Source organism: Sphaeramia orbicularis, chromosome 4 (genome assembly GCF_902148855.1).
Source record: "Sphaeramia orbicularis chromosome 4, fSphaOr1.1, whole genome shotgun sequence".
NCBI classification, from domain to species: Eukaryota; Metazoa; Chordata; class Actinopteri; order Kurtiformes; family Apogonidae; genus Sphaeramia; species Sphaeramia orbicularis.
The window spans coordinates 46790241-46806195 of NC_043960.1; the positions used below are offsets into that span (position 1 = coordinate 46790241).

General features: G+C 42.7%; 1 protein-coding gene across 2 annotated transcripts in view; it reads right to left on the minus strand.

Annotated features, from left to right (window-relative positions):
- The window catches only part of eps15 (epidermal growth factor receptor pathway substrate 15), a 39997-nt gene that overhangs the window by 16089 nt on the left and 7953 nt on the right, over positions 1-15955 (minus strand). For both annotated transcript variants that reach the window (XM_030131558.1, XM_030131557.1), the window contains exons 9-19: positions 15566-15796; positions 15140-15285; positions 13866-14022; positions 13259-13341; positions 9721-9793; positions 6988-7149; positions 6208-6405; positions 846-1268; positions 580-660; positions 304-466; positions 15-59 (exon numbers count right to left, since the gene is read on the minus strand). In XM_030131558.1, the coding sequence (XP_029987418.1) occupies positions 15-59; positions 304-466; positions 580-660; positions 846-1268; positions 6208-6405; positions 6988-7149; positions 9721-9793; positions 13259-13341; positions 13866-14022; positions 15140-15285; positions 15566-15796 (1762 nt within the window). The remainder of the gene's footprint in view (positions 1-14; positions 60-303; positions 467-579; positions 661-845; positions 1269-6207; positions 6406-6987; positions 7150-9720; positions 9794-13258; positions 13342-13865; positions 14023-15139; positions 15286-15565; positions 15797-15955) is intronic.

Here is a 15955-nt window from a genome sequence, read left to right on the forward strand (position 1 = left end):
GGGTTAAAACATACCTCCAACATCTGCTTTTCCAAATGGATCATCTTTGAAAGGATCGTCTACAAAAGAAAAACATCAACAACCTGATTCTGGTACATTTTAGAGGTTTAGTTACCAAGTTTTGATTTTCCTGCATAATTCACATATCACACAAATGTCTTTCTTTGGACTCAACGGTGGGTTTTGCTAAAAGGTGCTGAGTTTGCATCCCTGAACATGTAAAATAAACCTATAAATCAGATCAATTAAACAGAAGTAGATCAGCCTTTGTCAAACAGGTAAGACTACAGATGCTGGACTGACGGTCAGTGAAGGGGTCTGAATGGAAGAAGTCCATCTCAGGCAGAGTGGGGGGGCTGGTTTGGGGCGGCACAGGGCCAGGGGCCATAGGAGGGGACAATGAGGAGGAGGTGGTTTCAGGTGACTCTGTAGGCTCCGGTTTACTCTCTGGCTCTGGGGATGCAACCTGTGGAAGAAAGTCAAGGACCTACTGAGGAGTTTGAACATAACACTTTGGATTTACAATACAAAAATGACATATATGTGTAAAAACTTAAGGCGAGTCATTTTCCCCTTTACCTTTGGTGGGCTGGCTTTAGGAGACTCTTCTGCATCATCTACACCCTCTGAGGACACATCAGGTGTAGGTGTGCTGTTCTCCTGGAGATCAGACAGGATCACATGCTCAAACACATTTTTTGTAGTTTTTTGTGCATAAAACTTATATTGTGATTCCAGTGGGAGATAATTTTGAAATCATGCCATTTGTAGACATATTTTATGGTTTCAAACATGATTTAAACATTCTGTGGAAGTCAGATGTGTTTCTCTGGTGCATTTCTTACCTTCACAGTGTTCTCTCGTTGCTTGGAGAGTGTCGATAGACTATTGTACATGTCAGACGAGGCTAAACTAGTAAAGAGATCATCCAACGCGTCAGGTTTCAACTTTTCTTCCTCTGGAGTCTTTGGATGCTCTTCATCCTGCTCTTCTTCCTCTTCTCTGTCATTTACTGCTTCCACCTCTTTTTGATCCGACTGTTCTGTCTGCAGATTCCTCACGGCAGCTGGTTCGTCCTCCTTCAACTCTTTGGGCTGGTCATCTTGGAACAGGTCCTGATGGAAGGGATCGACCTGGTGCATGTCTGCTGTGGGCCCCATCGATCCATTCACCATGACCGGCGAACTGTCCTCCAGAGCTCTCTTCCAGCTGAGCTGAGCAGTAACAGACCTCTCCTCAATCTGAAGGTCATTCAGTTTCTGTTGAACCTGAATGGTGCAGACATGAGAAGACAAGCAGCTTGAAGAATATGAAAACATGAGGTTCACAGGTACACAGCAGAGCCCAACACCCTCCATAAATATGAAACAAAGACAAAGATGAAGTCAAAGACTTAGGGTGTCACAATACAGATCAAACTGTCTGATGCTGACATTTGTTTCAGCTGCAACTGAACCCAATGCTGCAGAAAAATGTGCAATTCACACACAACATGTGAGCTATTGACTGTATTAATCATGCATGTTTATATGTTTTATGAATGTATATTAATCGCTGGTGAGTAAAATGAACTAAGTATAGATGATACTTATTTTATGAAATACACTAGGCTTTAGCACTGTGCTCTAGTCCAGAGGTTTACAATTATTTTTAGAATATTTGCCATTTCTATAGTAATTACTAAAGTATAGGCTGCCTGCCCTGTTTGGTCAGCAGTGTTGGGCAAATTATTTTTAAAAAGTAATTAGCTATAGTTACTAGTTACTTTCCCAAAAAAGTAATTGAATTAGTAATGGAATTACTCCTTAATATATGTAATTAGTTACTAGGGAAAGTAATTATTGCGTTACTTTTTTGAAAAACCTTCAAATATGTAAAAGAAAACTGATTCTGAGTGTGTTTCACGGGCCAGTTGCATAGAGAAGAACAGCATAGACAGTTACTTCATCCATCCATCCATCCATCCATCCATCCATCCATTATCTTCCGCTTATCTGGGGCCGGGTCGCGGGGGTAACAGTCTAAGCAGGGATGCCCAGACTTCCCTCTCCCCAGACACCTCTTCCAGCTCTTCCGGGGGGACCCCGAGGCATTCCCAGGCCAGCCGAGAGACATAGTCTCTCCAACGTGTCCTGGGTCTTCCCCGAGGTCTCCTCCCGGTGGGACATGCCCGGAACACCTCCCCAGGGAGGCGTCCAGGAGGCATCCGAAACAGATGCCCGAGCCACCTCAGCTGGCCCCTCTCGACACGGAGGAGCAGCGGCTCTACTCCGAGCTCCTCCCTGGTGACTGAGCTCCTCACCCTATCCCTAAGGGTGTGCCCAGCCACCCGACGGAGGAAACTCATTTCGACCGCTTGTATCCGGGATCTTGTCCTTTCGGTCATGACCCAAAGCTCATGACCATAGGTGAGGGTAGGAACGTAGACTGACCGGTAAATCGAGAGCTTCGCCTCTCGGCTCAGCTCCTTCTTCACCACAACCGACCGGTAGAGCAACTGCATCACTGCAGACGCTGCACCGATCCGTCTGTCAATCTCACGCTCCATCCTTCCCTCACTCGTGAACAAGACCCCGAGATACTTCAACTCCTCCACTTGGGGCAAAGACTCCCCACCGACCCGGAGAGGGCAGACCACCTTTTTCCGGTCGAGAACCATGGCCTCGGATTTGGAGGTGCTGATCCTCATCCCGCTCGCTTCACACTCGGCTGCAAACCACCCCAGTGCACACTGAAGGTCCAGGTTCGATGAGGCCAACAGGACGTCATCTGCAAAAAGCAGAGATGAAATCCTGTGGTCCCCAAACCTGACCCCCTCCGGCCCTTGGCTGCGCCTAGAAATTCTGTCCATAAAAATTATGAACAGAACCGGTGACAAAGGGCATCCCTGCAGGAGTCCAACATGCACCTGGAACAGGTCTGACTTACTGCCGGCAATGCGAACCAGGCTCCTCCTTCGGTCATACAAGGACCGGACTGCCCTTAGCAAAGGGCCCCGGACCCCATACTCCCGAAGCACCCCCCACAGGATACCATGAGGGACACGGTCGAACGCCTTCTCCAGGTCCACAAAACACATGTGGACTGGTTGGGCGAACTCCCATGAACCCTCGAGCACCCGATGGAGAGTATAGAGCTGGTCCAGCGTTCCACGACCAGGACGAAAACCGCATTGTTCCTCCTGGATCCGAGGTTCGACTATCGGTCGGATCCTCCTCTCCAGTACCAAGGAATAGACTTTCCCTGGGAGGCTGAGAAGTGTGATCCCCCTATAGTTGGAGCACATCCTCCGGTCCCCTTTCTTAAAAAGGGGAACCACCACCCTGGTCTGCCAATCCAGAGGTACTGTCCCCGACCGCCACGCGATGTTACAGAGACGTGTCAACCAAGACAGTCCCTGCACATCCAGAGACTTAAGGTACTCAGGGCGAATCTCATCAACCCCCGGTGCCCTGCCACCGAGGAGCTTGCCAACCACCTCGGTGACTTCAGCTTGGGTGATGGACGAGTCCACCTCTGAGACCTCAGCCTCTGCTTCTTCTATGGAAGACGTGGTAGTGGGATTGAGGAGATCCTCGAAGTATTCCTTCCACCGTCCGACAACATCCCCAGTCGAGGTCAGCAGCTCCCCACTTCCACCGTAAACAGTGTTGGTGGCGCACTGCTTTCCCCTCCTGAGGCGCCGGATGGTTTGCCAGAATTTCCTCAAGGCCAACCGATAGTCCTCTTCCATGGCCTCCCCAAACTCCACCCAGACCCGAGTTTTTGCCTCCACAACCGCCCAAGCTGCAGCACGCTTGGCCTTCCGGTACCCATCAGCTGCCTCGGGAGTCCCACGGGCCAACAAGGCCCAATAAGACTCCTTCTTCAGCTTGACGGCATCCCTTACTTCCGGGGTCCACCACCAGGTTCGGGGATTGCCGCCACGACAGGCACCGGAGACCTTGCAACCACAGCTCCGAGCAGCCGCTTCGACAATGGAGGTGGAGAACATGGTCCACTCGGACTCAATGTCCCCAGCCTCCCCCGGGATCTGGGAGAAGCTCTCCCGGAGGTGGGAGTTGAAGACCGCACTGACGTCGGGCTCTGCCAGACGTTCCCAACAGACCCTCACAACACGTTTGGGCCTGCCGAGTCGGTCCGGTTTCCTCCTTTGCCAGCGGATCCAACTCACCACCAGGTGGTGATCGGTTGACAGCTCTGCCCCTCTCTTCGCCCGAGTGTCCAAAACACGCGGCCGGAGGTCTGATGATACGACAATGAAGTCGATCATCGACCTCCGGCCTAGGGTGTCCTGGTGCCAAGTGCACTTATGGACATCCCTGTGTTGGAACATGGTGTTTGTTATGGACAAACTGTGACTAGCACAGAAGTCCAATAACAGAACACCACTCGGGTTCAGATCAGAGAGGCCGTTCCTCCCCATCACCCCCCTCCAGGTCTCACTGTCATTGCCCACGTGGGCACTGAAGTCGCCCAGGAGAACAATGGAGTCCCCAGTCGGAGCACCATCCAGCACCCCTCCCAGGGACTCCAAGAAGCCCAGGTAATCTGCACTGCTGTTCGGCCTGTAGTTACTTCATTTAACGTCATATTTATTAGAGTGTGAACAAAATTAAAGACATCCCTAAAAAAGAAAGCAGTGTCATCCTTTGTTGGTTCTACTGCCTCTCCTTCTCTGGGCAAATTTGAGTTAAGAAAGACAAGCGATCTCAATTGAGGCGAATTCTCTCTGATAATATTAATCCTGTCTTAGAGAAAACACTCAATCAGATGGAACCAATGTTCCCACTAAACAGAGCTTCAATACCGTGACTTTGGTAAGGCTGGGGTACACCACGGTCCGGTTTATCCACCACATAAGGGGACCTGCATTTACAGGAAGTAGATACTCCTCCAGTTAATCGTGCATCTTCACTTTTTGCAGTCGTTCCTCCCTGATATAGCAGTAAATGTCTCCATTCCAGTCCAGTCAGTCGGACTCACTGATATCTCCTCCCCAAAGTTAGCTGATAACTCCTCCCCTAAGTTAGCTGCACACATAGCTGTGTTCAAGTGAATGGGGTGTGCTGCGGATAACTCAAACTTGGAAATGTCATTAGTTGTTCACGTGGAGGCAGCATGGACAGCTCAGACTCATGGGGCACACAGGTGAAGCATGAAGGCAGTGTGGGCAATTTGAATATTAGAACGGCTTGCAAACAAACGACTCACAACGAATCAGGTCTTAAAAGAGCCGTTCAAAAGACTGGACTTGTCCGTGAATGTCACACCTCTTGTGCCTGGCTGAGTGAGCCAGGATGGATAACAGCTGATATCAGTGCAAAGTAACACACCACATTTCACTGTCAGTAACAGTGACGGCATTGTAACATTTAAAATAGTAATTAATTAGATTACCCGTTACTGGAAAATAATAACGGCATTAGTGACGCTGTTATTTTTAACTCTGTTATTTCCAACACTGTTGGTCAGTAACAGTATTATTTATCATTGACAGGTTTCAGACACAGGCAACAGTTGATACAAAAAAAGGATAGAATTAGAACTGATCAAACTAGAACCGTTTCTGTGTTGTTTAGTTGTAATATTCCATTGAACACATGATGACTTCATGTATTCAATGCTCAGAACATTATCACAGCGTGACCTCAGCTCCTCCACTGTCCTGCTTTAAACACAAACAAATCTGATGGAACTTCATGAATTAATTATATTCATAAAGCACTTCTTCTGTGTTGTTTGCTGAAGTCACAGGCACAGTCCACTCTCATCCACCTCAGTTCCATAGAGATCCTCAAAATATTCTTCTCCTGACCACATTTTTCCTTACAGCAGTTCCAATTTTAATTCACTGAACCAGTTGGAATTTTGTCTACCTCTGCTTAATCTAGACATAATTGTCTTTAGTCTGTGACAGGCAGTTTGGTTGTAGCCTGACATAATTTTTTCGGGAAAGGCCAAACTTGAGCTCACATTTAAGGTATATTTATCTACAGTATTATGATGGTGTTTTAAATAGACATTTGTCTAATCAACCACTAGAGGAAGCATTCCTGTAGACATTCCTCTAATTAACCACTGAAGGGAGCATTCCTGTAGACATTCCTTTAATTAAACCACTAAAGGAAGCATTCCTTCCACCAATAAGAAATATAAAGCGAAATGAAGGTATATGAACCAAAGATTCAGATTTACAAGTCTGACCTGTGCAACCTGTGTGAAGGAGTCTCGCACAGACTCCTGTAGAGGTGTGAGCTGCTCCTGAGCTGCCTGGACCTTCTCCTGCAGCCTCCTGCTCTCCTCCTGCAGAGCCAGGAGCTCCTCCCGGGCCTGGACCAGCTCCTCCTCATACTGACAAATCCTTTGCTCCTGCTCCTCATGCTCTGACTGTAGCGATGAGATCTGAGACAGATTTACCACAAAGAATAATTTCAGAGGTGTGACAATGTCCAGTAGAATTCAAAATAAAAAAGAAAGTGTAAAAGTAGACGGAGCTTACTAATACCCCTGCCCCTCCTGCTCACTGATACCCTGCTTAGTTTGGGATTAATATTGAATGTTAAATTAGAGATCATTGTAAACTAGATTGAACTATATTTCTATTCTTTTTGGGTAGTTCAGTCAAACTAGGACAAACATTATTCTGTCCAAATCATTACTTTCAGTCGGATCACACTTTGTCTGGTGAATCAGGGGAACAGTCTTAAAGAAATCGGTTGAACAAATTTTCTGAGTTAAAAAAATAAATAAATAAAATAAAATCCAAAAAAATGAAATTCAGCCATTTAACTGTGCACTGGACCTCTCCTAGCGGTAAAAAAAACTGTCAAATTTGAAAAGGATCGGGTGAAGAGCCTTTGAGAAATTGGTTGGGCATAAATCTCAGACAGACAGAATTCCTGGTATTACTATATACCAGGAATTCCGTATATAGTCGGCATAATGAATAATCTGTTGTGAAGGGAGACTCAAGCTGGGACCTACCAGTTGGGTCTCTTGGCTGGTTTGTTGGCGGATGTGTGTCAGCTGCTCCTCCAGGGTTCCCTTCTGCTGGTCCAGCTCCTCCAAGGCGTCCTGGACTTTCTGCCGCTGAGTCTGCAGTCGCTGCAGCTCCTCACTCTCTTTTGCCACTTCATCTTGTAGATCCTGCAAACATTAAGTAAAAGAGGATGAAAAAAGGGTGAGCAAGTTTTGTAACTTTAGATACCAATCGCAATCTTTACACTTGCATTTATTACAAATAATAAAGCCACATGTTTCAGCAAGTTCAGTTTAAGACTTTTTAAGACCACTACATATAAGGATAATGCATTTTAACCTCAATTCATTTTTATTATTTATTGCTAGATTTTGGAAGCTCTTTGAGTTGCAAAATTAAATTAAAGTGTGAATAAATTCATGTACATTTTTCCCTTAAAATGTCGGAATTGCATGTTTTATTTTAGTGCTTATTTTTTCCATATTGGTTTTGTTTCATAGTGTTACAGTGTTTGGCATTTTTCCCCAAAACGAAACTTTACAAAATCAGTGATAAATTCATAATCCAATCAAATTTAAGACCTGTTAAAAAGACAGTTTAAGACCTAAAAATCAGATGATTGCATTTTTGACTTTTTCTTAGAGCTTGCAATCAAATGACTTTCAAGCATTTGGGAAAAGTCAACCAACTCAAAATAGTATAACCCAAAATGACATTCAACATAAGATAATCTAAGGTGTGTTATAATTCCTCAAATGTGATATGGTGTATTTCAGTGATCTTCTGCACTAGTATGCTCATGACTGTGCGAACTGTGATTGAAATTCTTCGGAAAATTGTAGATGATTGGAGGAGCACAGCAAGACTAATTCACATACATATGTTCAAACGTGGGTGGCCTGCCCTATTGCACCCATTAAAAAGGTGCTAATGTTAAACTTCACTTTTTTCCAAACACTTATGAAAGTGCAGCCAAATACTGCATCTGCCACATGTAACCAAACACTGAGATTGAGAGAACAATAATGTAGGGAACATGGGGAACGTAGGGAGCGATGGACAAAAAAACTGCACTACAGGGGTAATCATAACAACAACACACACAATGTGTTGTCTGGGGATAATTTTAATTCTATAAATATAGAAATGCTCTTGAGGTTCCTGCACAGCATAAATGAGAAATTCAGATCAGTCACTGTGAGATTCCCTTAAGATTCACTCTCACATCATTCCCAAATGGAGATCAGACTTGTTATTTAAACCCTCAAAGCAGGCAGACAAGACACGCCTATGCAACAACATCCACCGACAGCACATCCAACACATTATCGATCCTCTACTCTGATATATTTACCACAACAAACCTGAGCAACTGCTTTAGCACCTTGTCAACTGATTTGTCTGGACAGGGCTGAACAAAAAAAGAGATTGACCCAACAGAAAAAGATGTAAATGGAACGTTTCACTAAAGTTTATGAAGAGCTTAAATACTGCATTGTTATTCAATTAGCCAATTGTCGTATGAGCTTTTCGTATTCCATGTGCTTTTACTTTTCCTTTGTCTTTATTAAACACTGTTTGTGTGCTTTGTGCTCGTCCAAATGTGCAGGTAGGACATTTATATGAAGCCAAACAAATAACGGATGTGAAAGAAAACAGAATTCTGAAGAGACAAGATTTGTATGACAGCCCCAGATAAAAGAGGAAAACATTCATGTGAAATACACTTACTGGTTATTTCAAATCTAATTGAATGTACAGATCAACTGTATTACTGTATTATGATAGACTGAATCATAACATGTAATGTGGCACTTTACTGCCTACAGGTCAGACTGACTGCATTCTTAAAGGCTGATATCGTTAACAACAGTTTGGAGCAGGGAAAAGCTCATAGCTGATTATTTGGTTGATGTCTTAAGTCATTAGCCAAATTCACACCAGATTCCTAGATAACCAAGGAACTGCCATAACCCCATAAATGTCTATTTTACTCAAATCTACTGACATTATTTCCCGGTTCTGATAGTGCTGTCAAGTCTCACTATTTACAGTGAGTATAAATTACAGTAAATACCAGTAAAAATGTTCTTTACTGCAGCTGTCATGCATGTCATCCATTTCATCATTTCTTGAAGGATTCAGTTTGCTCTTTAACTGAATATCCAGACTGTATCAAGCCCCCAGGCTCCATAGTCCTTGACTGGGGAAAAAGGATGATTACATGCATTTAAAAAAAACATCCAGGCAAAAGATGGTGAGATGGATGTTATCAACGACAGCTACAGCAAGAGGCATTTTTGTATTTTTTTAGTTTCCTGTGAGTGGTGAGCCTTGATATCAGAGCAGACGAACAATGTCAGTAAATTCCAGTAAAAACAGACTTTGTTTATCTGTGTGAATGCATACCAAACACATGCACCAGTGTTGATTTTTAAATATGTAATAAGTAATTTCAAAAAGTGATGAACTCCTAATATACACAAATCATAGATGTAGGATATACAAGACGAATCTGAAACTTAAAACCTTAAAAAAGGAAAAAATTTCAAGTGTGGTTTTTAATCAGCCATGGGTCACTATTGAAGGCACTTTCTACTGATACTGACAGCATCATGACATGCAGATTAATAGATTTCAATCTGAAAATGGAAAAAAAAAAAAAAAAAAAATTTCATGGTCCATAGTGTATTTTGTCTCTTCTCTGTGCTAGATGTCTACACACAGCCAAGTCTTACCTGTACTTCGCTGCTCCTTTGTCTGATGGCCTCCTCTTTCTCCTTGATCTCCTCTTCCACGGAGCTCTTCTCCCTGGGGGTCCAGCACAAAAGACAGCGTTTAGCGACCCAGGCAAGAGCAGGTAGACCCAGACCTCCCAACCTCCCCACGTTCAGCCAGCTTCCCTGAACTGCCACCACCTCGTCTCCCTGAATACCCATGATCCCCGTCCTGAAACCAGAACTTCACAGCAGAGAGCAGCAGTAACGCCTGTGGGTCAAGTCTGGTGTGTGTCTGTGTGGAGCTGTTATCTGTTTTCTGGGAGAACGAGGCTGCAGATGCGTTGGGCTGGTGTCGTTGGTGGATGCGAGCATGTGCTCGGCTCAGTCTGATGTGTGGGATAAGAGGAGCGAGAAGCAGATGGCCGCCTTAAGGACAAAGCGAGGAAGAGAGGGAGGGGGGACGAGTGATGATGAGCCAACCTACAGCATCTATCATTTGCACTTCCCGTATGCTCATCCTCTCTACTTCACTTCTTTATCCACCCAGGCAGACCAGGAAAGAGAGGGGATGGAAAAGTACTTTTTCCATACATGTTTGTATTGTGTTATTAATATCTACAGCGATAAATCTATTAGAGGCAAACGGCTTCCAAGGAAAAGCTGCCATCATTGAGCTGTGGTAAATGTATTTCCCCCATTTTCAGTCCATTTTGTTATTAAAATCCAAAAGTAGGGCATACAAATACTTTATTTTACTTAAGTACACTTTTCAGGTATCTGCAATTTAAATATCTATGATTTCAAAAACATTTTAAGTCAAATGTCTGTACTAGGTCTTACATTTTCACAATACTTCAGTTTTAATAGTTTTTGGGCAGAATTATGATATGCATCACTTCCAAGTTAAAAACTGATTTGAACAATTAGAAAAGATGATCTCATGGTATATTTATCAATGAATATCTCACACAACAAATGTAACAAGAGGAAATTAACATGTATCATGAAATGACACAAAAACAACACATCTCAGATTTGGTGATTTTGTTTTGCTTAAAGGTGCAGGAGACTTTGATGACCAATTTTCAGCAAATCTGTCAAACCTCAGTCATAGCCTAAGTATCATGAATCTGTAAGTCTTTCTGTGATTACTCACCTGAATCTCTTGCATCACGGTGAACAATTTCGAAGTGCCATCCACCATAAACAAACCATGTGTTTACAAATAGAGCCGGGAGGTAACTCAGACATCTTCGGAATTTTGTCTCGACGTGCATTGTGGGAAGCGAAGGCTCGCACAGCCGCCTGACAGCGGCAGCTGGAACAGACACAACGCGGAAACGGCAAGAGCTCCCTTCCCTCTATGCATATTCCTCCAGCCGTTTCCACGTTTCAGCCGTTGCTGCGTCATGTTTGTTTCATCCATATAATATCACATGGCTGCGCGGTGCTGCTGTCAAGTGGCTGCGCAAGCCTCCCTTTCCCACAATGCATGTCACAACAAAATTTCGAAGATACCCGAAATTGTTCACTGTAATGCAAGAGATTCAGGTGATTAATCACAGAAAGACTTACAGATTTGTGATACTTAGGCTATGACTGAGGTTTGACAGATTTTATGAAAAATTGGTCACGAAAGTCTCCCGCACCTTTAAATAAACAAAGTGCCATTGGACCAGCGATATGAAAAAGATGTACAAGACAAATTAAACAGAACTTTTAAGGTTTAACACAATTAACATAAAATAGATGCAACAAGAAAAGTAAAAGTGCAAATTTTTATATTTCTAAATGATACAAGTTGCATTTCAGATTATATTTCCAGTGCAATATTCTTTAACAATGAGCGACAAATCTTCTATTAAAAAAATTACCAAAAAACTTTGTGGGTCTGATTTGAACTGTGGATTTAGGGAATAATTACACCCTAACAAAAGAACTGTACTATGATCAAAACTATGGTAAGAAATTATTGCTCTTGCTGGCAGAAAAAAAACAAGTCTATCTAGTATCTCATTTAATTTCAACAGTGACCAAAAATACTACAGAGCAACATTAAACCACAGCATCTATTTTTACGCTGTCTCACATCAAAAGGCATAATTCCCTTGATAAATCTTTCATCACTAAACTAAGTCAACTCAAGCAGCGTTTTCTTCCCCATCACCCTCACCGAGCAGATGGTTGCTGCCACATTCTGCAGCACTGACAAACATGAATCATCTTTTCAAGCTTTTCCTCCACCTCTGAATCGGCTGAAGACCAGCTCTACTTCCCACTTCTCTTCATATTATCTCCTCATTCTACCTTGAACAGTTAGCATGTACCATATACACATCTGTCTGGCAGGTATACCACACTGTGGGGGGGGACTACTTTCTCACTTCTTGCTCTCAGCTTTCATTAGTAAGAAACCTAAATTCAATAAAGTGTGGGAAAAAATCCATAACTACAGATTATTTCTTGCAATAAAATCTGAAATCAAACATATCCTGTTAGAAGTACTGACATGTTTTAAGTCTTTCCACTATGTCAAACTAAGAAACAGAGTCTAAAGGCTTTTCCTTGGAGTGAATAAACTAGATACGGTTAATAAAAATACTGTAAAGACTATATCGCAAATTCTGTTTGTCAGACAGCAGATACATACTAACACCATCTGCTGTTTGATAACTCACAACAAAAACAGAAACCGTTATTTATTTTCCTTACTTTCCCTGAAGCTGCTGTGCCTGGGTGTAAGTGATCTCCAATACTTATATAATACTTGATGAAAGAGTTTTATTGTTTAATATTAACATTTTCAAGTGACCTTTGTTGCCATCAGGGAGTGTTTATCTTTTTCCAATACAATCATTTATTCTAAAAGGTTAATTCCCTCTGTAAATCACCAGCTAACTGCTCCGTGGATATGTTTTCAAACATTATTTTAGCTGAGTGTGTTTATATTGTACAAGCCTTTACTTTTCCTACTTCCTTAGTTTCCTCTCCTCTCTATATCCATCAATAAAGCCCTGTTCTGACCTGGCATTACCATCCACCCACAGTAACTGGACTGTAAGTTTTCAGCTCTGATGAAAGGTGTGAACACACTCAGGGCACTTTAGGAAGTGATCTAGAACACATTTGTCCATGGTCTTTCTCAGAGATGGATTAAAGGGTCTTCTGTTTATGTCACTAATTTTTCTACAGATATATTACAGGTGCCAAAGTGCAAAACAGCACTTTTTTTTTCCTGGAGGATACTGAATATTGACACTTCACATAATCTGAAATTTATGCACATAATTTGAGTGTTTCAAGATTCATTGTCTACAAATGCAGAGCAGTAGGCAGGAAAGGATTCTACCTTAAAAACTTTCAGTAGGCTTTGAGTAATATGGTAGTCATGAATTTGCTAGGACACATTTCAAAGTCAGTCTGTATGAAAGTGTGCTACATGCTATGCTACAGAGTCATCCTTCCTTCCTTCCATCCTTTTCATTAATAACCGGTTGTACCTCAAACAAAAACAATGCCTTACAGATCTATTCATGATTTTGAGAATAAACCTTACCTTTGTAGTTCAACAATCTCATTACTGAGAGAATCCAGCTCTTTAATGGCAGAGAAATCGGCTGCCAGGTTGGCTGCATTGTTCTGGAGGTGAAGAGACAGCAGTTAAAATGTTAAATGTAGAAATAAAGTCACAATGGTAGATGAAGCTCTGCACCAATGACTCTGCATTAGGCTATGAATGACATATATCCAAACAAACAAAATCAACAACAATATGAAGTACGTTTTTGTGTTTGGTAAGAAAAGACATGTGAGATTGGTGAATACACAGAGGATCTTTGTCTGTTACCCAAATGACAGTAAATTGACAATAAGACAAATGAAAATGAAATGAAATTAATCAAAGCACTCATATTCCAAACATGCGAGTATTGTCATATTTGCAATGATAGTGGAATTTAGTGCATGTGCATATACTCCAAATCTATCAGGATTGTTCAATAAATAAAATATTTCTTAAAACCTTTAATTCAGCCTCTATTTGTATCATTCTGCTAGGATTGGTCTTGTTCCTGTTGCTGCTCTCAGTTACTCTCATTATTATTTGGGATGCATACCCAATCCATATTTATTTGTGGATTTGCCGGCTGCCCGGTGTGACCCACCTGTTTTATATTTTGCCTGTCGGAGGGGGGGATCATCTCTGGGGAGAGGCTCTGCGGAGGGTCCAGGCCTTTCGTCAGCTTCTGATGAATTAGATGAAGAGCCAAAGCAAACTGTTCTCGGGTCAGTTTCCCGATGTCTCCAATGTCACATAGCTCCCTGTGAGCACAGACAGACGTGAGGTTTTACATAAGAGATGAATGATTTTCACCTCAGGCGGCGACTGTTTCTGATTTCCTGACACAGTGCCATGTTCAGTAGTTATTGAAATAAATGCACAGGACAGTCACAACATGGCAGAAGCTCAACACACATGTGAAGATACAGATCAATATGATGTGAAAGTCTGTTGTGGAGGTCAGATGACGAAGCCCATTCTGGACCTGCTCCAATAATACATGGTACATGACAGTTACAGCTTTTAGTACAGTCAAGATCTGTTGAAATGACATATTACAACGTCTTATGTTGTATTGGTTTTCATTGCCACAATGAGCTATTAAAGGTTTTTCCATTCTACCAACTCCAAAACAAAAGCTGGATGCCGCACAGTTAATCGAATCACAATATCAAAGTCAGCCTGTGCAGTTACGTAATAGAAGAGGATAACTTATAGATCCAGCGTGTCTGCTGATGGTTTTTATTCATTGACAGTGCCTACACTACGAATTGCAAACTTTATGTCAAAGACATGTTTAAAAAGTTATTAGTTTAAGATGGCATGTTCGAGTTGGAAAAACTTTATACACTTCAAAACGGTCTTTAATCCGTGCATTTTCATAAAAACGGATTAACTTGATTTTCAACATTGCCCAAAACAGTAATCGCAATATGACTTTTCTTATTAGTTTTTTCTTACCAGATCATGCAGCCCTAGTTGGGAGAAGGGCAATTTAGAACTAGTAATGAGGTAAAAAGTTTCAATAATGCATTACATACAGGACATAAAACAGCTCATTCTGGCTGGAAACTGATTTGGTACAAAAAGAAAAGGTACCAAGAAACTGCCAATTTTTGATTTCTGTGTGTGTTTAATAACCTGAATGCATTTCTTGTATTCTCTTGATGTCTTTGAATAGACTCAGGGAAAATTACAAATTCTATGCTCATTTACAAGCCAGCAAAGAGCAGCAACAGCAAAGCGACTTTTGCACAGTGCTGTAGGTGTGATATAACCACACGGTTGCACTTCAGGCTTCACAATAAATTACAAAACTGAGCCTAAGTGCGTTAGAGCAGAGTATCGAAGGCAGACAGATGGGATCTTCCTACGTACCAGATGCGAGCGAGTGTGGCTGATGGAAGCCCAGTCTTGAGGAAAATGTCTCTGACTTCAGGTCCAGACACCAGTCCGTCCATGTCCCCATCGGTCTTGTTGAACAGCTCATCATATTTAGCTTTGTCTGCTGGAGACACCACCCACTGAAGAAGACAAGCAATAAGAGAGACACTGATCTGTTAGTGTGTTTGTGTAAATGTAAGTGGATTTCAGTCAAACCTACAGCTCAGTAAATACCAGTCAAAGCTCACCTACCTTCACACTCACCCTCTCGTTTGTCTTGTTCTTTTGGAACACACACTGAACCAGCCAGTTTGAAATCATCTTATCTGTCTGTCTCTACAGCTATGTTGTAACAGTGAAAACACAAAGCAGAAGGTTTGGTTGGGTACTGTGGAGGGGGGGTGGAGGTCCTGTACTCACAGGGATGGACGCTGGTGTTGGGACAGGAGCTGGGGCAGGTTTAGGGGGGTGGGGCATGGTCTTAGAGCCGGCGTGGGAGGAGCGACTGTCTTTGACGGAGGGGGGTGATGGTAGCAGGGGCATCACAGGAGGCACTGAGGGCTTTTTCCTCTTGGAGGACGGAACCAGGGGAGGTGGTAGGGACATGGGGACGGGCTCCCCCTCCAGAGCTCTGTACACCAGATACATGGCCTGAGGAGGGTACAACACACAAAAACACATCAATAACAGAATAATATAGACGGTTCCCATAAACCAACCTGAAGTCAGGCTGTCTTCAAAGAAACCCTCCTCACAATGTCCATGAGCTTCATTCATTACATGAGCAGGAAGAAAAAGAAAAACAGTGAA